The sequence below is a fragment of the Herpailurus yagouaroundi genome, unplaced genomic scaffold (genome assembly GCF_014898765.1).
Source record: "Herpailurus yagouaroundi ecotype Mexico unplaced genomic scaffold, PumYag 67737, whole genome shotgun sequence".
In the NCBI taxonomy this organism is placed as follows: Eukaryota; Metazoa; Chordata; class Mammalia; order Carnivora; family Felidae; genus Herpailurus; species Herpailurus yagouaroundi.
The window spans coordinates 2,341-23,731 of record NW_024420533.1 but is presented as its reverse complement, the minus strand read 5'-3'; the positions used below and the strand labels follow the sequence as shown (position 1 = coordinate 23,731).

The 21,391-nt window shown below is 53.6% G+C and overlaps 1 protein-coding gene across 1 annotated transcript; it reads left to right on the top strand.

Moving 5' to 3' along the window:
• Window positions 1-1,260: 1,260 nt before the first annotated feature.
• SHROOM2 (shroom family member 2) lies at window positions 1,261-20,515 on the top strand. Its single transcript, XM_040468629.1, has 5 exons — window positions 1,261-1,908; window positions 6,422-6,946; window positions 7,838-8,009; window positions 14,553-14,822; window positions 17,730-20,515. Exons 1-5 carry the CDS (start codon window positions 1,817-1,819, stop codon window positions 17,994-17,996), a joined length of 1,326 nt encoding a protein of 441 aa, XP_040324563.1. The 5' UTR covers window positions 1,261-1,816; the 3' UTR covers window positions 17,997-20,515.
• The last annotated feature ends 876 nt before the right edge of the window (window positions 20,516-21,391 follow it).

Here is a 21,391-nt window from a genome sequence, read left to right as displayed (position 1 = left end):
ATGCGCATCGAATGTGGAGGTAGAGCTGGGAACAGGTAGCAGTATGGAATGATCAGTGAGCCACTGCAGCGCCCAAAGTCTTTGTTTTTGTCTCTTGTTTTAAATTTTATTAGAGAGAGAGAGAGAGAGAGAGCGAGCGAGCATGAGTGGGGGAGGGGACAGAGGGAGAGAGAGCAAGAGCGAGAGAGAGAGACTCTTAAGCAGACTCCACACTCAGCACAGAGCCCAACGTGGGGCTCGATCCTTTGACCCTGGGATCACGACCTGAGCCAGAATCGAGGGATCAAAGGTGGGACGGTCAACCAACTGAGCCACCCAGGTGCCCCATGTTTTTCTCCTTTTTAATAATATACGACTGATTGGGGTGCATGGGTGGCTCCATCGGTTAAGCGTCCAACTCTTCCTTTTGGGTCGGGTCATGATCTCACGGCTTTGTGAGTTCAAGCCCCACATCACACTCCATGCAGGCAGCATGGAGCCTGCTGGGGATTCTCTCTGTCTACCTCTCTCTCTACCCCTTCCCTACTCACGCTGCCTCTGTCTCTCTCAAAATAAATAAAACTTTTTAAAACTTTAGGAAAAAAATAATATACTACTGATTTTAAAGGCTTTATTCATAAATTGATTTGAGGCTCATGTTAGAAAGCTCTATGCCTTTTTGTAAATGGCAATTTTCCTAAGTACTGTTACATCAAGAAATAAATATTTCTAAATATAGCCATATGAGATTTTTCACCAGTGTTGTTTTTAAAAATGTGTAAAGGGGACTCCTGGGTAGCTCAGTCCGTTAAGCATCTGACTTGGGCTCAGGTCGTGATCTCGTGGTTCCCGAGTTGAAGCCCCACGTCAGGCTCTGTGCTGACAGCTCAGAGCCTGGAGCCTGCTTTGGATTCATTCTCTCTCTCTCTCTCTCTCTCTCTCTCTGCCCCTCCCCAACACGCTCTCTGTCTCTGTCTCTCTCTCTCTCTCTCAAAAGTAAATAAACATTGAAAAAAAATTTTAAGAGGTCTGAACCTTTATAAATAACTAAAGTGTGAATTTTCTTGCCCCACAATGCAACTTGTGTGTGCAAGTACATGTTTGTACCTTAAGTGTGTGCGTGTCATTTTAATATTTCCCGTCCTGTTACGGGAGGTAGCAACATGCAGCCTCCTGTGTGTGCTTGGACTGGATACCTTGCGTCACAAACGGCGGGGACAGGTGTGGGAAAACGTATCTGGCTTTCATTCCCGAAAATGAGTTAAGAAGGTCATCGAGATCTGGATCTAGTCCCGTTTGGAGAGATGCGGCTTGGCATCGTGCGCTCACTTGTACACTTTCTCCCTGTAGACAAGCAGATGTCCGACGGCCGGCAAGCGGTGCGGCAGGACAACAGGACTCCCGGACGCCGGCCCAGCTCGGTCAGCCGTCTCCCGCCTGGGGGGCTCCGGAGGTGCCCCCGGAGGCCCGCGGCCGAGCGGGGACCCTCCCTCGAGACTACAGATCCTCGGAGGGCGCGCCCTCGGCCCCGCACACCCGCGGGCAGGAGCCCAGGCCCTTGAGCGCCGCGCCCGTCCCCAAGCAGCCAGCCCCGCGGAGGCCGCCACCGCCACCGCCCCCCAAGCGTGAGCCTGGGCAGTGGGGGGGCCTGGCCGGCGGCACCCCCAGCGGGCCCCTGCCGTCCCCCGAGGCCCCGGACGCGTGCGCCCCCCTCCCGGCCCTCGGCCAAAGGCCCGAAGACGGCGAGCGCGCGGGGCGGCATGTAGACGGGCGCCCGGCCGGGCCTGAGAGCCAAGCCCCGCTCCCTTCCTCGCTGCGGGCCCCGCGCCCGGCCGCCATGGAGACTTCTCGCTCCCCTTCGCCCCAGTTCGCCCCGCAGAAGCTCACGGACAGACCTCCCCTGCTGGTCCAGGACGAGAGTTCCACCAGGTACGGCCCTGGCCCCACGCCTGCCCTTCCCTGGGCTCCCGCGGGAGGTTTCCCGGGCGTCTTTCCTGGGTGGTGTGGGGGCGGTGTCTGGACCCCATGGGGGACAACCCACAGCTCCAGGGGTCAGGTGGATTTTTAACTTGGGGTCGGGGCAGGGGTGCCCTGTTCTCCAGGAGCAAAGGGGATGTGCCACAGGTGCGGACTGTCCTCTGTCCCCGTGGTCCAGGCCCAGCAGTGGTGTGTGCCTTCCCTCCGGGCATCTGCCCGTGAGGGCTGTGCTTTCCCTGAGCACTTGTGTGGTTGGAGGGTCCCGTGTGCAGTAAGCCTGACGCCTTCAGGAGACTTCGGTGTTTTTCATAATGTCCAGTATTTCCACACGTTTTGCAGGTTTATGTTTCTATTTTTGAGAGAGAGTGTGAGCAGAGGAAGGGCAGAGACAGAGACAGGGGGAGATAGAATCACAAGCAGGCTCCACGCTGTCACAGCAGAGCCCCCGCCAGGACTCATGCGGGGCTCATGTGGGACTCACGCAAGGCCTCACACGGTCAAACTGTGAGATCAGACCTGAGCCAAAATCAAGAGTTGGACGCTTCACCGACTGAGCCACCCAGGTGCCCCGACGCATTTTCTTTCTGTGTCATATGTGAAAAGCAAAGCTGGTATACACATGTTATGAAGGCAGAGGAAAAACCTGTTCAACTCCATGGCGCTGCTGTTAGAATTTCCGACGTGGACTTGTCTGCCGTGCCCGTGGAGACGTCGATAATAAATATGGTCAGGCAGGGACCGACCGGTCCCGAACACTGCATATTTCCTTTTGCCGTCCTCTCAGAGTGCCTTTGAAGAACTGGGAAAGGGCAGAAGTGCAGAATTTTCATCTTGCTCGCTAGGGCCGTGGTGGTCCATCTGGGGGAGGGTGGCTTTGCCCCCGGGGGGGCATTTGGCTGTGTCTGGAGAGGTTTGGGGGGTCACAGCTGAAGAGCGAGTGTTGCTGCTGGCATCCAGCGGGCAGAGGCCGGGACACCTCGCATCCTGCGGTGCACAGGTGAGCCCCGCAGCAGGGAATGCTCTGGCCCCGATGTCCCGTGCTGTTGAATACGGTAGCCACAGTCACATGTGGCCGTAGGAATGGAAGCTAATGAAAAACAAAATAAATTCTGTGCATCCGCTGCACCACGTGTGGTTAATGGCACACATACCATTTATTTCCATCATCCCAGAAAGTTCTGTTGGACCTTTTTGTTGTAGAGTCTCAAGCCCTTCTGTTTTTTTTAAGTTCATTGATTTCTTTTGAGAAAGAGCATGAGCACAGGAGGGGCGGAGAGAGAGTGAGAGACAATCCCAAAGCAGGCTCCACGCTCTCAGCACAGAGCCCAACGCAGGGCTCAGACTCCTGACCCAAGAGATCATGTCCTGAGCTGAAATCAAGAGTCAGATGTTAAGGGGCGCCTGGGGGGCTCAGTCAGTTGAGCGTCCGACTTTGGCTCAGGTCATGATCTCACGGTTCGTGGGTTCGAGCCCCGCGTTGGGCTCTGTGTTGACAGCTCAGAGCCCGGAGTCTGTTTCACATTCTGTCTCCCTCTCTCTCTCTCTCTGCCCCGCCCCCACTCACGCTGTATCTCTCTCTCTCTCTCTCTCTCTCAAAAATAAACAAACATGGGGCGCCTGGGTGGCACAGTCGGTTAAGCGTCCGACTTCAGCCAGGTCACGATCTCGCGGTCCGTGAGTTCGAGCCCCGCGTCGGGCTCTGGGCTGACGGCTCAGAGCCTGGAGCCTGTTTCCGATTCTGTGTCTCCCTCTCTCTCTGCCCCTCCCCCATTCATGCTCTGTCTCTCTCTGTCCCAAAAATAAATAAACGTTGAAAAAAAAAAAATTAAAAAAAAAAATAAACATTAAAAAAAATTTTTTTTAAAGAGTCAGATGTTTAACCAACTGAGCCACCCAGGCGCCCCTGTTCTTTTCTTTCCACCTTGAAAATAACTTGGCAGAGAGGACACCACTGATAGCATCCTGTATCTCTGCAAGTGTGGCCTCGTAACCACAGCTTCATCTGGGGGCCACGTCTGTGCTCTGTGTCATGCAGACCGTGGGCACCACTGAGATAACCTGTCAGTGGGAGGCAGCGTTGTCCGTTCTGAAGGGAAGAAGAAGCAATAACGCGGTCTGTGTGGCGGGCCAAGTGTACGACACTGTTCCAGGCGAGCTGGCCTAGGCCTCTCAGGTCGCTCGCTTCTCGGGAGCTGGTCTGAGCTCTGCGGGCTCCTCGGAGAAACAGCCATGTGTTCCCACAGTGCTCGTGACCTGCGTCAGCTCAGGACGTAGGGAGTGGGTTTCATTTTTTCCTTGCCTGAAGCCAGTGTTTTGATTTTCTCATTCTGTCTTTTCCAGGAGCTTGAGAGGGATTTCAGTAAACAGGAACAGTGCCTATTGAAGATACTGGGGGGTGATGGGTACCCACATTTTTTAGTGTTCCCACCCATCGTGTCTTTTGGGTCGGAAAAGGTTGCCTGTGCACCATGTCCCCTGCTGTATGAGTGCTCGCAGAGGGCCCGAATCCGGGTCAGTGTCTATACCCAGACCCACATGTGGACGCTTTGTTCTCAGGAAGCTCAGTGAGGCACATGGTGGCCGTGCCACCTCCAAGAGCTGCTACCCAGAAAGTCGCTCACAGTGCACTGAATTAGTCACCGTCCCCACGGTGTGCCCCATCGGTCAATCCTGGTATGAGAGCCTGCGATCCCAGTGACCTGCAGGCTGAACAAGAAGCCGGGGAGGGGTCCTGGCCCTGCTCTGTATCCACGGTCAGCTACCGATGGGTCAGCAGGGGAAGGGTCAGGGTCCCCCTGTGTCAGGGCTTCCTGAGCTGCCGGTCATTTGGGCTCAGCTCAGAGATACTGTTCTTGGGGCGCCTGAGTGGTTCAGTCAGTTAAGCATCCAACTAAGCGTCTCACAGTGCGTGAGTTCGAGCCCCACATCGGGCTCTGCATTGATGGCGTGGAGCCTGCTTGGATCGATCCTCTATCCCCTTCTCTCTGCCCTCCCCCACTCTCAAAAATGAATAAACGTTTAAAAATTTAAAAGAAAGGGGTGCCTCGGTGGGGCAGTCAGTTAAGCGTCCAACTTCAGCTCGGGTCATGATCTCACGGTCCCTGAGTTCGAGCCCCATGTCGGGCTCTGTGCTGACAGCTCAGAACGTGGAGCCTGCTTCCGATTCTGTGTCTCCCTCTGTCTCTGCCCCTCCCCCACGTATGCTCTGTCTGTCTCTCTCAACGATAAATAAACATTAACAAAAATAATTTTAGAGATAAATAAAAATGTAAAAGAAATTGCCCTGCTCTCTGCTGACTTGGATCTCTTGAGCAGAGTTGCTCACCTCATCTCCCTCCATGTCCGGCCTCTCCCTCCTTCCAGCTACCCCTTGACCATGAGTGTGCACGCGCTCCTGCCTGCTGGGGCACCAGCCGGGGTGCAGGGCAGGCTCCCACCTTCACGCGCTGTTGAGCCGTCCCTGTGTGCCAGGCCCTGAGCCCCCAGCAGGAGTGCGGAGAGTGGAGAGCAAGCATTCCTAGCCTCTGAGGGATTTCAGAATGGGCATTCCTACCAAAACAAATGCTTCAACTCGTGTGCTAACACTAGGTAGCTGACTTTTTTACTTATTTGTTTTTCCAACATTTGTTCATTTTTGAGAGAAAGAAAAGTGTGAGTGGGAAAGGGACAGAGAGGGGGGAGACACAGAATCGGAAGCAGACTCTAGGCTCCAAGCTGTCAGCACAGAGCCCGACACGGGGCTCGAACCCACGAGCCGTGAGATCATAACCTGAGCCGAAGTCGGACGCTCAGCCGACTGAGCCACCCAGGTGCCCCTAGGTAGCTTACTTTTAAATCTTTAACAGTTGTCCGGGGATTTTTTGCTTAAACTTCAAACGATCCTCTGCTCCCCCATCTGCCCCTACCCCACTTGCACTTTCTTTTTCAAAAATAAACATGAAAAGAAAAAAAACATAGGCAATCTTTCTAGAAGTCTCCCGGTGGCCCCAGAACCACGCAGGCACCCGTGGGTATGTACTGGCCCTGCTTTGAGAGGCAGCGAGGGAAGGCTTTAATGATGACTGTGAAAGGAAGCCTGTTGCAGGTTCCCTGACAAAGGAGAATGTCACCGAGCAGGGCCTGTTAATGTTTGCACTATTATCCGCATGAAAACGCATGTTAAACCACCCTTCTCTCAGTCAGCAAGCCCAAGGATACACCCCCGGCTCCCCTAGGGGTGTGGGTGATTTTGAAAATGAAAAAGGTGTCCAGACGCTCAGAGTCAGGAACGCAGGCCTCCTCGACCTCCATTCCCCGTCCTGGGTCTGTGATCACAGAGGCTCCTTCCAGCTCAGTGGCCAAAGGTCTTTGAGCCTGGGCTCCCCAGCCGGAAGAGCAGGTGAGGGACCAGCGGGTTTCTCTCCTGGGTAGGCGTCGATGGCAGGGCTCACTTTGCGTTTTCAGCACATGGCTCTTCTCTTTCCAGAATCGAGCGGGTGATTGACAACAATACCACTGTGAAGATGGTGCCCATCAAGATTGTGCACTCGGAGAGCCGGCCTGAGAAGGAGAGCCGCCAGGGCCTGGCCCGCGCCACCGAGCTGCCCACACTGCCCAGCGGGCTGGAGAAAGACCACATCAAGACCCTCAGCACCTCGGAGCAGTTCTACTCCCGCTTCTGCGTGTACAGCCGCCAGGGCGCCGAGCCCCAGCCCCAGCACCCCGAAGCCCCCGCGCCCACTGCCAAGGACAGCGGGGCCTCTCCGTCCGGGTTCAGCTACATGAAGACCAAGGAGAGGACAGCCGAAGACCTGAAGTCAGAAGAGCTGGCCCGGGAGATCGTGGGCAAGGAGAAGTCTCTGGCCGACATCCTGGACCCCGGCGTGAAGATCAGAACCACCATGGACCTGATGGAGGGGATCTTCCCCAAAGACGAGCACCTGCTGGAAGAAGCCCAGCAGCGGAGGAAGCTGCTCCCCAAAGTCCCCTCTCCTGGGACCACGGACGAGAAGTGAGTAAGCACCGCCTTCAGGTGCGCGGTGTGGCCACTTGGTGTGCTTCTCCCTCTTAGCATCTGGTTCGCTCCAGGGGGCAGGTGGCTTCTCCGTGTGTCTGTTTTCATGATTGCTTCTGGGGGGCAGGTTTCCGAAAGTACTGCCCAGTGCTTAGCACGTTTTGGCCATCCGGGGACCCTCCCAAAAGAAGCGCTAAGGCCCGTGGCTGGGGATGACAACTCTGAGGCCTGGCAAAGATGTGAGGATAGCGCAGCTCCTGCGATGCCCGCAGGCGCCTCTCAGAAGACAGCGCTTCTCAGCTGGGCCATCGTCTCCCTCCAGGGGACACTTGGCAATGTCCGGGTACGTTTTTAGTTGTCGCCCCCGCGAGGTGCTCCCGGCATCCTGTGGGAGGCTGCCCAACACCCTGCGGTGGACAGGACACCCCCACAGCCCCAGATGTCAGTCACGAAGGCTCCTGAACGTCATAGTTATTAAGGAGGCTTTCTGTTCCCGCTTGTGGAACGGAGTGAACAGATGCATCTCCATGGTTTGGGGGAACGTGCTTTGCGTCCTGTCTCATTCCGTGGGCCGCCTGCACAGGCGTGTGCTCACATCTGTCCTGTTTATGTCCGTTGTGTCCATACACGTCGTTAACTGGCGGTAGGTGGGAGTGCCCGTGAGATGCCCGAGAGAGGGGCAGAGGAGGTGAGTCGGATCAAAGCAAGAGGGAGCAGACATGGCTGCAGACAAGGGCTGCCCCTCCGCCCCCCTTTGGTGGTCCCATCCCCCGGCTGTTGTCTTTTGGTTAGCGGCCCCATTGGCTCGTCGGGACCGAGGCCGTGAGCTGGAAGGGGGCACGTGCACGTAGGGTCCCAGCCAGCTGCGGTTCTGATCTTTTTACGTAGGAGAGAGGAGCCGAGCGTGCCGGCGGCCATGTCCCTGGCCACCAGCTCCACGTACTACAGCACTTCGGTCCCCAAGGCGGAGCTGCTGATCAAGATGAAGGATCTGCAGGAGCAGCAGGAGCCCGAGGAGGATTCGGGGAGCGACTTGGACCACGACCTGTCGGTGAAGAAGGTAGGAAAGGCCGTGGTCAATGAAATCGTGCTCGTTGCCAGAGAAGGGGCCGCACGTCTCAGTCCAAGTAATCTGTCCCTTCCACCCTAGTTAAAATGCTGCGGACTTCATTCTGTGACCTTCAGCAAGTTACCTGTTCTCTTTGAATATCAGGTTCTAATACCTGCCGCCAGGAGATCATAGTCCCCACATAGTGCTTGTAAAGTGCTTTGTCCTCCAAGCAGCGGCATTTCTTGGCTCCTAGAACTCCCAGGCGCTTAGGGATACAGCAGGAGACCAAACAGAACGGAGCCCTTCCTTTCCAGAGGGGAGCCTCTGTTCAGCCCACATGAAAACAAATACACAGTAGGGGGTCGGCACACTGCATGCAGCCTGTGGGCCAAACCTGGTTTTGTGAGCAAAGTTTGTATTGACATGCAGGCACATTTATTCACTTAGAGATGCTCTCTGGTGGCTTTCCTTCCACAGAAGCAGGGTTGAGTAGTTGCAGCTGACCACGCCACCTGGAACGTCGAGGATCTTTACTGTCTACCCCTTTATGGAAAGAGTTTGCCAACGTTTAATGTGGTACATTGGATGGTGAGAGAGTGAAAACAGAGTGAAAGAATCGAGTGAAACAAAGGAAGGTGATTCTAGAGAGGGCTCCGGCGAGGGGATGATTGAACAGCGACCTAGAGTGGTGTGAAGGGTGAGCCGCGTGGATATCTGGGTGCACCGGGGGAAGGGGACCAGCCGCTGCGAAGGTCCTGAGGTGGTAGGCTTGTGACACATTGGAGAAGCAGCAGTGGCTTTGGCTGGAGCTATGTGGACCAGGAGGGTAGGACTGGAGATAAAGTCAGAAATGAGGTCAGGGACTACATAGTGAGTGGCCATGAGGTCATGGTAGGGACAGCATTACTGCTGTCAGTGTCAATGTCATTACTGCTCTATTAGCTTTAAATCTCCGTGATCTGTCAGCACGCCAGACCTGTGGCATCTAGGTGATTACCTAGTTTTTTAGGAAGGCCTTAGCATTAAATGGATGACAGGATTGCCAAAGAAAGTCCGTTCCGGAGGCTAGCACGTACCCTTTATTCCAGGGCCTTGAGCCCGTCAAATACTACCAGGGAAAGAAAAGGAGCGAAGCAGCCTTTTGTGAGCATTTGCCATATGCTTAGTACTTTGGAAAACTGCTTTCATAAAAAGACACTTTTTTTTTTCTTTAACAAAAATCTTCCCAAAAGATTATGCGTGTATAGTTGGTGGTTTAAAAACACCACTGGCTGATTTCAGATATAATAGAAGAAATACTGTGACCCATGCATGAGAGAAATTCACTTTCAGTTTGGGGAATATTTGCTTTTTTGTTCAAGGGAATTAAAGGGCATAAAAGATAAGAATTTTAGTCCTGGGCTTGTATCTGGCTTCCAATCACATATCCAATTTCTTTCTTTTTTGTTTCTTCTTTTTTAATGTTTATTTTTGAGAGAGAGAGACAGACAGACAGACCAAACATGAGCCGGGGAGGGGGAGAGAGAGAGGGACATGCAGAATGTGAAGCAGGCTCCAGGTTCTGAGCTGTCAGCACAGAGCCCGACGTGGGCCTCGAACCCGCGAACCGCAAGATCATGACCTGAGCCGAACAAAGTCAGACTCTTTTTACGACATGGCCTTGTTTCTCGTGCTGTGATGAGTTTGGGGTGGGGCACGTCCTGGTACTGCCCAGCCTTCATCTGGGTGGCTCTTTTCTCTTTCTGCTTTTGGGAGGCTCAAGTTGCTGGGCAACTGCCTCACCTTAGATGACTGCTTTGGGATTGAGATGAATCCCTGTGAACTTGGCTCCTGACAGCCTACTCCCCGCCCCCCCCAACCTACTCCGCATGATTATATTCTTGGGTTTTTTTTTGTTTTTTTTTTTTAACATTTATTTATTTTTGGGACAGAGAGAGACAGAGCATGAACGGGGGAGGGGCAGAGAGAGAGGGAGACACAGAATCCAAATCAGGCTCCATGCTCCGAGCTGTCAGCCCAGAGCCCGACGCGGGGCTCGAACTCATGGAGCGCGAGATCGTGACCTGGCTGAAGTCGGACGCTTAACCAACTGCGCCACCCAGGCGCCCCATTCTTGGGTTTTATTAATGTTTATTTATTTTGGGGGCCGGAGGAGCAGCAAGAGAGGGGGCCAGAGGATCCGAAACAGGCTCTGAGCTGTCAGCAGAGAGCCTGATGCAGGGCTCGAACTCACGAACTATGAGATCATGACCTGAGCTGAAGCCAGACTCTCAACCGACTGAGCCACCCAGGCACCCTCGCATGATTAAATTCTTAATTTTTTTTTTTTTCAACGTTTATTTATTTTTGGGACAGAGAGAGACAGAGCATGAACGGGCGAGGGGCAGAGAGAGAGGGAGACACAGAATCGGAAACAGGCTCCAGGCTCTGAGCCGTCAGCCTAGAGCCCGACGCGGGGCTCGAACTCACGGACCGTGAGATCGTGACCTGGTTGAAGTCGGATGCTTAACCGACTGCGCCACCCAGGCGCCCCGCATGATTAAATTCTTAACCCAACTGACATATCTTATTCCAGATGCAAATGTTGAGTAATTTCACAGTAAACGGCAAATGCTGTAAATCACAGTTCTCTATGGTGTTAGTGACTCAGTAATCCTGCTTTTCGACTTGATTTGACAAAGGCAACTGGCACCCTGTCTTTTCAGCCTTCTTCCCATAACCCACAAATACACTGTGTCGTGTGGTTGTACAAAGTGTTCACGGTGGGGAGAAGGAGGTCCGTGCCGTGTGGATGTACCTGATGGGCCATAACGGTAGAGCGGCTTGACCCCGAATCGCATGTGGACCCACGTGCCCAGAGGGACCTTGGCTGTCATGGTCCCAGCATCGCTGCATGCTCACAGAGCCCGAGTGCCAAATCGGGTGACCCTGTGTTTTAGGAGAAGGCTGAGGACACAGGGATGCAGAGAGGGAATTGTGGTGGCTGGTTGGAAGCGTTACCCCAGGAAGGCGAAATCCGTTTTTACACCTGAGGCGGCTCAGGCACACTCTGCCCAGAAAGAGGCCCAACTGAGATATGGGATTCTTCAGCAGAAGCAGACACTCCACGGTCAACATCTGGAATCTGAGGGTTGTGGTTCTTCCCTGGAACTTAGACGTGGGCATGAGGCCCAGAGAGAAAAGACCTCACTCCCCCCACAGAGGGGGACAAAAGTAGGTGTGCGGGGGGCACCGGAAACAGAGGTAAGGGGCAGGAGTGCACCTGCTGTGAGACCCAGGGTGGGCGGGGGGTGGGGGGAGGTGGCTGGCCTCTGCCACCACTTGCTCTCCCCCCAGGCCCTCTTGAATGCTATGTGCTGCAGAACACAAGCGGATGGGCTCACGCGAGGCTTATCTGATGTGGCGGGTGAGGCCTGCTGCACCCCGGCTGGTGCTGATAACCAGTGATCCGCATGCTTCCTGGGCCAGGCCTTGCTCCAAGATCCCTGAAAGTCAGCGTCTGGCCCTTTATGGAAGAAGGGGAGGGTATTTCTAATAAAACTTTACGCAAGACGTATAAAGGAATCAGAGGAATTTGGGCTCCTTCCAGAACGTCCAGCTCCAAGTTCGCTCAGCTGTTACTGCAGGTTTTGAAGGCGCATATCATGCATTGGTGTGAAATCTTTATCACGATAATTGCTAAAGAAGAATGAAACAGGAAAATTACCAGAAGCCCTGGCTAGGGGTCCTCACACATCCACAATCCTCTGAATGGCTTGAGGTGTTCACTCGGGTTACGGGTTGCCTGCAGGTGAGAATTTGGAAGGTTCTCCATCCCTACAATCCATTTTGTGCTCTTCCCTCAAGTTATGAGTATCTGAAAAAGGCCATCTTAGCCATGGGACTCGAAGTTGACTTAAACCGTCTCCCCAGATAGGTAGGTAACCAGACGCACCGAGACACCCACATTCTGAGAGAAAATATCAGAGAAGTGTAGACGCATACAGCTTTACATTAGTGAGGGAAGGGGCGCCTGGGTGGCTCAGTCGGTTGAGCGTCTGACTGCGGCTCAGGTCGTGATCTCACAGTTCGTGGGTTCAAGCCGCGCATCGGGCTCTGTGCTGACAGCATGGAGCCTGGAGCCTGCTTCGGAATCTGTGTGTTTCTCTGTATCTGCCCCTCCTCTGCTCTCCCTCTCTCTCTCTCAAAATAATAAGTAAAATAAATAAATTAGTGAGGGAAGACTAACTAGAACCTGACCCGAAAAAGCCCAAAGCAGTTTATAAATTCCATGTTGGGTGTCTTAGGAGAAAACCCATGCCGATTAATCTGCAGTAAGGACGAGGACGGCTCTCCTCTGAAACTGCTTGCCATCTTAATCTGCAGGATACCCAGACATTGCGATAAGCCCTAGGCAGATTGAACCACGAGCAGGCAGTGCCCATGCCTTTCCAGGCCGTGGACTTACCGTCATACGTACTTGTGCGCGCGCATCAACGCCAGATGGGGATTCTCGTCAGCATCTCCTCCGTAGACAAAGCGGACACGTCATTGGCTCCTGCAAAGCGTGCGATGGCTTGCTCGTGGTTCAGCGTGTCTTTCGTGCCGCCGTGTGACTTTGCCCACCTAAACTGTCATCGGGACAGGCGTTTTTTGTTTTTGAATTTTTGTTAACGTTTACTTATTTTTTAGAGAGAGAGTGAGGCAGAGCACGAGCGGGGAAAGGGCAAAGAGAGAGGGAGACACAGAGTCTGAAGCAGGCTGCAGGCTCTGAGCTGTCGTCTCAAGCCCACAAACCGTGAGATCACGACCAGAGCTGATGTCGGCCACTTAACCGACTGAGCCACCCCGGCGCCCCCATGACAGGCGGGTTTCACCCCACTGTTGTCTGTTAAGCCGGGGCAACTTCTCAGCCTGCACGCAGGACTGCTGATACCTGCCAAGTAAGGGTACCTACCACAAGCCGCCAGGCTGGTGATTGTCACGCAGGCACGCGTTCAGCTTTCGTGTCAGTCCTGGAGGCGCGGGCTCCTTTTCCCCTGTGCAGCCAAGATCACGGTCCTGGAGAGCTTAATGAGACATCGCTCCCTCCGGGCGGGTGACTTCTCTCCGCTCGGCTCTGCCAGCTCCCTGTGGGGTTGGAGTCTGTAAAGGGCCCAGGACACGCGGTGATGGTGTGGGGGGGACTTCATAGGTCCACTTTCTATACGTGGCGTTCCTTGTTGCAGCAGGCTGAGCTGAACATCCTAACTGGACGTGAGCGTTCACATTCTGCAGGCTTCATTTGGGTTTGTGCACCTCAGCGCTGTGGCGTGCGGGGGTTCACGTGGGCTGTGTGTGGTTCAGCACGTGGGGGTGAACGCCCTGGCGCTTCTGCTGCGGGTGGGCCTGACGGCACGCAGACATGCGTGCTCAGAAGACAGTGGTTTTGGCAGCCTGGGCTCACCTGTTGCGTTCCTTTAGAGCCATCCCTGTGCGTTTCCCCAGATCTACCAGAGGAGGCAGACCATCTTTGCCGCTCAAATCCTGCCACTTCAGCAGGAAGGCCAGTTTATATGTTTGGTTTTTAGTTTTGCCCCTTTAAGAGATAATCACTTAAAGGGCCTGTGGAAAAGGGGGTGGGGAACTCATGTTTAATGGTCAGAGTGTCAGTTGGGTAACATGAGGCAGTTCTGGAGATGGGCGGTGGTCACGGTTGCCCACGACATGAATGTACTTAATGCCACAGAGTGCTACGCTTAAAATCGCATAAAATGATAACTTGTGAGACGTATATCTTGCTATATTTAGTTTATTTTATTTTATCTAAAATATTTTTTTAATGCTTTTGTTTTTGAGAGAGAGGGGGACAAAGCATGAGTGGGGGAGGGACAGAGAGGGGGGGGGGGGGCCACAGAATCCAGAGCAGGCTCCAGGCTCTCAACTGTCAGCAGAGCCCGACTCGGGGCTTGAACCCACAAACCGTGATCATCACCTGGGCCAAAGTCAGGCTCTTAACCGACTGAGCCACCCAGACGCCCCTTTCTTGCCATATTTTTAAAAAGGTAGTAATATATGTGCATTTCGGTCACATTCAAATCAGGTTACTCTCAAAAGACTTTTAATTTTACGGACATCCCTTTATTTGTTTTAACTTTAAGTTGCTAGTTGTGTGTGGAGCATACGTTTAAATCACGCCATTCAGTATCCATAACTTGTGTACGTGTCAGTTCTTGCACTGGAAGATTGCAGACTATGAAGCACAGAATCTCACGTGGGCCCCGAGAATCCCGGCCAAGGTGAAGATGAAATGAGGTTTATCTCGAGGGGCCACGTCCTACCTATCGCTGTGTAATAGGACACTAACGGGAGGAGACTAGGTTAGTTTCGTGTCTAAATGTCACGCCAGGGACTTCACCAGGAGCTGTTCGCCCTCCCCGGGTCTTAGAAAGCCTCTCTTAGAAAGTTGATGCGAAATCAACTCTTCCCCACGCGGGTCACTCACGTGAGACCACAGGGCCCGGGCAGCCGCTGCAGGTGCCAGGTCGGGTCACCCTAACGAGTGTTTGCATGCCCCCCTGTGCCCTACAGCAGGAGCTCATCGAGAGCATCAGTCGCAAGCTGCAAGTGCTTCGGGAAGCCCGGGAGAGCCTGCTGGAGGACATCCGTGCCAACAGCGCACTGGGGGACGAGGTGGACGCCATCGCCAAAGACGTGTGCAAACCCAACGAGTTTGACAAGTTCCGCATGTTCATTGGGGACCTGGACAAAGTGGTGAACCTTCTGCTGTCGCTGTCGGGCCGTCTGGCGCGGGTAGAAAACGCCCTCAATAATTTGGATGACACTACTTCTCCTGGTGATCGGGTAGATACAACGTGCCTGACCTGGACTCGGCGGGGGGCGGGGCGGGAGGTGGTTGCGGGAAGGTTCCGCGTGGGGCGTCACGAGTTGGTGCCCTGAAGCCTCACACGGTCCCTGCGGCGGCCTGTGCACCTCCCAGCGCAGGACGCCTTCGGGTGTCCAGGGCTCTCCCTCACTTTGCTGGTAACTGAGGGAGACAGGTGCTGGGGGGTGTGGTGGGCAGGGCCTGGCAGGCGTGGTCATGGGACTGCAGGGCTGCTGTGATGTTCAGGAAGAACCGTGGGCTCCTTTTCACATCTTCTCACCTGTTCCCACGGATCATTACTGATAAGCGTCTCTTCCTAGGAAATAGTCTCTTTCGCCTTTCTTGACCATGCGTGTAAGTGGGTCTCACTGAGAATGGAATGTGATTTTTTGCTGCTTTTAACAGGAGTGCACACGGCAGTCTGGAAGCAGTCGAGGACTTGTCTGCCTCTTCTCCCTCTCTTGAGGTGTGCAGCCTGGAACGTGTCTCTTAGGGGGTTTGCAGAATGCAGGAAGTAATAGCCCCCTTGTTGGCTTCACTTCCTGGGTCAAATATCAGTAGAACATGGAGTTTGCTTCTCTGTGTAGGCCCTCAAATGATCATCTTTATTATTAATAAGGCTCCTTCTCTGAAAGGGGAGCGGAAGAGTTAGCCCTCTCCCTTACCCTAGGTGAGAGCGCTTTCAGGCGACCTAAATGTTCTCGAGCGCGGCTCGCAGACGTTGTCGTTCTGTGCTTAGCTAAGTCATTGATGACTACCATTTGAACGTACTGGATAAGCATTGACAAAATAGCCGGGACCCTTGGATGATGTTCAGATTCCACTTTCTGATTTCCTCGTCTTTGCCACGTGTATCTGAGGAGAGGAAGATAACACGAGGGGTGCCTGGGTGTCTCCGCCTGTTGAATGTCCGACTGGCTCAGGTCATGATCTGTGGTTCGAGCGTTGGAGCCCCGTATTTAGCTCTCTGCTGTCAGCACAGAGCCTGCTTGGGAGTCTCTCTCTCTCTCTCTGCTTCTACCCCACTCAAGTGTGCTCTGTCTCTCTCAAAAATAAAAATATTCTTAAAAAAAAACTTGAACAAGAAAGAGATTCGTTTATACATAATTGGAATGTTCTCGAGTATTGATTTTAAGTGAACAACTGGTGTGGTCTTTGCAGCTCAGCTCCTCTATAATCTATCTTTCCCTCCGTGTGGGTGGAACGGACAGATACTTTATTTAGAATTTGGGGATGATGAAGGAATGCCAACGCTAAGGACCACGCACGTGGTCCTCCTGAGCACCAGGCTCTGGAGCCCTCAGCACGTCCCGGGGGCTCCCTGTGAATGGAGTGTTGCATTCCCCCAGCCAGGGGCAGTGAGGAGGCCCCGTCTCCAGCAGGGTTGGCGTTGGAGGAAAATCTGTGTCAGGCAGTGGAAGTTTGGAGACGCTAAGGTTTTCAGAGACACCATAGTAACTAGTTAAAAGACACGGCAGAACGTTTTCTGAGGCTCCCTCCATCTTTCCAGACAGAAAATGTCCCCATCAGGTCCTCTCCCAGCCTCTGCAGCCTCCTGTCCCTAGTCAGCCTGACTGGTTTTGTTTTAAGTTTTTATGTATTTATTTTGAGAGAGAGTTCCTGCACACACCAGCGTGGGAGGGGCAGAGAGAGAGGGAGAGAGAGAATCCCAAGGCTCTCTCCCCTGATGCGGGGCTGGGACTCACAACCCACAAGATCGTGACCTGAGCCACAATTCAAGAGTTGGACACTTACCTGACAAAGCCGTGCAGGCGCCCCAGCCTGACTGATGTTAATAATCCAAAGCGCACTTCTAGGGTCTGTTAGCACCTGTTTCCCTTTGGGTTTAACGGATTTGCTTTGCCTCCTCTTTGCGTGAGAATTCTCTGTGCGCGTGACCTGAAGAGGGCGGTGTTGCACGGGAGTGGGCAGGGGACCTGACGCCCACCAAGACACTTTCTGCTTAGTGACCCGCCCACCAAGACACTTTCTGCTTAGTGACAGCGGCCGCTCACGTTCATCGCGCTCTCTCTGTGTGCGGGCGTTTTACAGAGAGCCGCCGCATGCTGGACTCTCACGGTGGCCGTTGGTAACTGTGCGTGGCCACGTCGCAAAATGGCAGAATGAGAGCGGCTGTCCTGCTGTCCAAGTAAAAAATCACACGGAGGAAATGAAGCCCCGGCCTCCCCCAGCCGACGGTGGGAGACTGAATGCACTCATCTCTTCCTTTCTTAGTTTTCGTTAAACTTAGAGAAGGCAGGGACCGTTAGGTGTGTGTTTTGCGGAGAGACGGTGCGGCTGTGAGCGCCACATTTTAGGAACGGGATCGTCCGTGTCCCCCAGAGCGGGCCCCGTGCGGGGAGCCGGGGAGTCTCCCCCGTCTCCCTGCGTCTGTTCTGCCTGTCCTTGCTCCCTCACGCGTGCCCTGCAGGCTCGCCCAGGGGCTCTTCTCCTGCGGAAGGGTGTACACACCCCGCTCCGCGAGTTCTCCGGAATCCGCGCCTTTTGCTGCCTTTGCCGCGGTGTTGTCACAGGCAGGCCTCTGACGCGCGTGGGATCCCTAAGTCCTTTACACCTTTGGAGGCTCTCAGAATTCTGTCCTTATCTGTCCGGGGACAGCTGCTCTCATCAAGGCTGTTCCTCTGAGCCGTTCCAGGCCAGTGGGAAGAAATGGGAGGCGGGACGAGCCTGTGAGCTCTCGAGGAAGGGCTGGGGCCAGCCGCGCCCGAGTATCTCCGTGCAGAGGCCGTCAGACCCCTGGTCCCTAACCTGGCGTCAGGGTGTCCCCTGAGGCAGCCCGCAGCGTGGCCAGCAGCTTGTGGCGGCCACCCGGAGCCCCTGCTCTCGCCCTCGTCCTCAACGGGCTTGTCTCTCTCTCTCCCCAGCAATCGCTGCTCGAGAAGCAGCGGGTCCTCATCCAGCAGCACGAGGACGCCAAGGAACTGAAGGAGAACCTGGACCGCCGGGAGCGGATCGTGTTCGACATCCTGGCCAGCTACCTCAGCGAGGAGAGCCTGGCCGACTGCGAGCACTTCGTGAAGATGAAGTCCGCCCTCATCATCGAGCAGCGCGAGCTGGAAGACAAGATACACCTGGGCGAGGAGCAGCTCAAGTGTCTGTTCGACAGCCTGCAGCCAGAAAGAGGCAAATAGGAGGGCCCTCCCTGGCGGAGGCCGGAAAGTGCCCCTCTGAGCTCGGTTCCGGAGGATGCACGCGGAGACCCCAGCCGGTATTTATGTCCTGCAGCCCGAGTCGTCCCCTAGCGGGATGGCTGCTTTAGAGAAGCAATAACTTCCGTGTGTGTTTGTGATGATCTATTTAATGTGTTTTAGCTTCCCCGTTGAACGCTGAGCAGAACATCTCACCATTAGCCATTTTGCTTTGCCGGTTACCACACGTGGCCCAGCCTCCGGAGGGTGGCGGGTTCCCTCAGTATAGACTGTGTAGTGCATGCAAGTGGTCCTTCTCACTGGTAGGTGTGCCCTTCCTCCCGTCTTCACATCCTGAACCAACCGCCCAGGAAGCAGCCTGAGTGAGTCTTGAAGGCGCATGAGCGGGGAACCCCTGGCTCCCGTCATACCCTGCGATTCCTTACCCTGGGAAGCGTGGGCTGCCCCGTCGTACCCCATTCGTCCGATGGTGTGGACCCTTCCTCGTCCTTCATTCATTGTCTCCCAGCAAAACCATGATGATATGATGACAAGTTACTAACCTTTTGGAAAGGGGAATGGTTTCCCAGTGGTTAAAAACCCACTGTGAAATGAACACCTTATGTGTTGGCTTCATGCATCCTGAAATCGCCACAGAAAGAATCGTGTGCATGCTTTAAAACACGCGCACAGCACGAGGAGCTTCAGTCCTGACGTCACGGTTCACGTGATCTTTTCCTGCAAAGTGAAAGTCCTCGGTCAGTAGTGTGTCCAGTAGGAGTGATGTGCTCGCTAGATACTTGTTTCATGAGACCAACAGCATATTTCTGAAATTACCTTCTGCCTGTAACACTTACTTTGTGTGCGTATGGTTGTTAGTGACAATTGGCTACGTTTCTGTTTTTGCCTCTTTAAATCTATTGCCATGCTGTAAGGGTTACTTTCCATTTACTTGTAAGAACCTTTCCTCTCTGCGCTTTCAGAGGCCCCATGGAGTATTACAACTCCCAAACCCGATCTTTTTCTGCCACAGTTTATAGATTCTGTCCCCTGTTTATTAGCTGAAACCGCAAGTTTCTCAAGAGTCTGCTCACTAAGAAGACACTGTCATGCTGTCAGTTTCCAGTGGACAAGTCACAGACTGGGAGGAAAGATGTGCTAATCATGTCTATGACAAAGGATCTAGAACGTGTAAAGAACTTTCAGAAGCAAGAGAACAAACAGCTGGTTAGTACATGGGCAAGAAACACAACTCGGTGCTTCAGCACAGAGGCCGTGTGCACGGGCAATAAAATAAGCACGTGGAAAGACATTCAGCCGCCATCGGCTTGGTTGTAACTTCCGTTTAATCTACGCCAATGTAGAGCTTCTTCACAGATGCTCACCCGATTGAACGCGTGGTAAATGGCAGGACAGCCCCTTGGACGACACCATGTTGAAGTGATGATCGGACGTTTGTTTGATCGAGGGATCATTTGGATCCTTGTTTCCCCTATTCCCATGAAAGTTTTCCGACAGGTGGGGACACGTCCCTTTGTCCGCTGCGACGGTTGCCTTCCCAGAACACACGTGCACACAAATGTCTTAACAGACCGCTGTCTGTACTCGATGAGCCAGAGGTGGGGAGCTGGACCCCTGAGCCACGGCACTAACGTCTCTGCACCCCACGGGGGTGCCAAAGTGGCAAGCTTCAGTAACGCACGCAATAAACCCTCTTTTTGGCAATCCACTCATGCCAGAAAGCTCTATGCCTTTTCAGAAGTTTCCAGTCCTATTGCATTAAGTGATTTCTGACTTGAAAAAAAAATCCCCATCCTGCCAATGACGTGTCTTCCTTTCCTCCTGCTGTAGTCCCTTCCTGTGAAAACTGGTCACTTCAGAGAAGGTGAAGTTGGCTGTCCACGGACCTCTGTCATTCTTCCTCAGGGGGACAAACACAGTAATTTCAGCGTGTTTTGCTTTTAATTTAGACAAAGCGTTTATCTGTGATTCTTTCCCCTCGAATACAGTATTGTGAATCATTCTGAGGATATATATGTAAAATGTGAGTAACAGGAGGTGTGTGTCTCTATCCAGCCTTTTAGGTCTTTTGAGGACCTTCTCTTACACACAGCAATATACAGTGCTCTGTCCCCCTTGCCGCGAAGCACATGGGGTCACTGTCCTGTACCTTCCCCTGTTTGCCTCTTCAGCGTCTAGTCAGCAGGGGCCCAAAGATTCCAGTGAGTCGATGTACATATCTTTGTACATAGCTATGTTATTGCTATAACAACAACAATCTGGTGCTAATGTTTTGCCCTTGGCATTCTTAGGTGGCGGCTGATTCCTCCCCCTCTGTCGTAGCACAGCTGTGGAATGCTCTGTATGGCGAGATTTCAGTCAGGGGTATGGCCTGTGGCTTTTATCCTGCAGTCCAGTGTGGAAAATGTATACGTATTTCATGCTCGACCCTTACCACTTAGCCCTCATCGTATCGTCCTGCTTGACTTTTAACAGAATAAATGTGTCTTTGAGTGAATGGAGCATGTCTTTGACTTACCTATGTTCTATCTTTTTTTCTTTTTTTTTTTTTTAATCAAACTGTCCTCACCATAGGTCAGATTCTTAAGCCACCGATAAATTGTGGGATGGATTCTCTATATGTGTGTAACTTTAGGCCAGCCTAGCTAAGGCTGATCAGTTTGCAGGCAGGCAAAAGTCAGGGGACATAGGTTGTATCAGTTAGCCGTGGCCGTAGTTACGCTGTGTAACAAGCAACTGTGAGATCTCAGTGTGCAGTACGGTATCTCTTTAGCTCACGCATGCGGCGATCATGGTACTCTGCTCCGTGTGTCTCTTGCCTTTCTCCTGGAACCGGCAGCCTGGCCTGGGGAAGTCAGTGGCAGATGCACGAGAGAACCGACCCGGGCACGAAGGTGTTTTTCCACATACCTGATTATATCACACCGCTAACCTTCCGTTGCCAAAGCAAGCCCCACAGCTGAACTCAGAGAGGTGGTGGGATGTGCCCCACCTCTTCGGTGGGAGGAGCCGTGTCGTCACGTGGCAGAGTGTGGACACCAGGTGTGAAGAATTCGGGCCACTGATGAGCTGCATCCCCCACACCGGCGTCTGCTATGATGGGGTAGCACTCAAGCGTCCTGGACCCAGAAGCCACGTCCCCAGGGCGAGGCCACCTCTGCCGCTCCCTAGTCGTATGGCCGTGACCAAGGTACTCGGGCTCTCCGAGTTTCGTCCTGTGTCACTGGAGAAGGCCTGGGGAGCTCAAGCAAGCACGTGTTGTTCATGTGCTTAGAGGCCACACTAGGCCTGGAAAAAAGTGCTGCGGAGGCGTCTACTCTTGTGTGTGCATCATTCCCTCTGGTCTTGGAGGGACAGGACTTCCCTGAACGATCTGC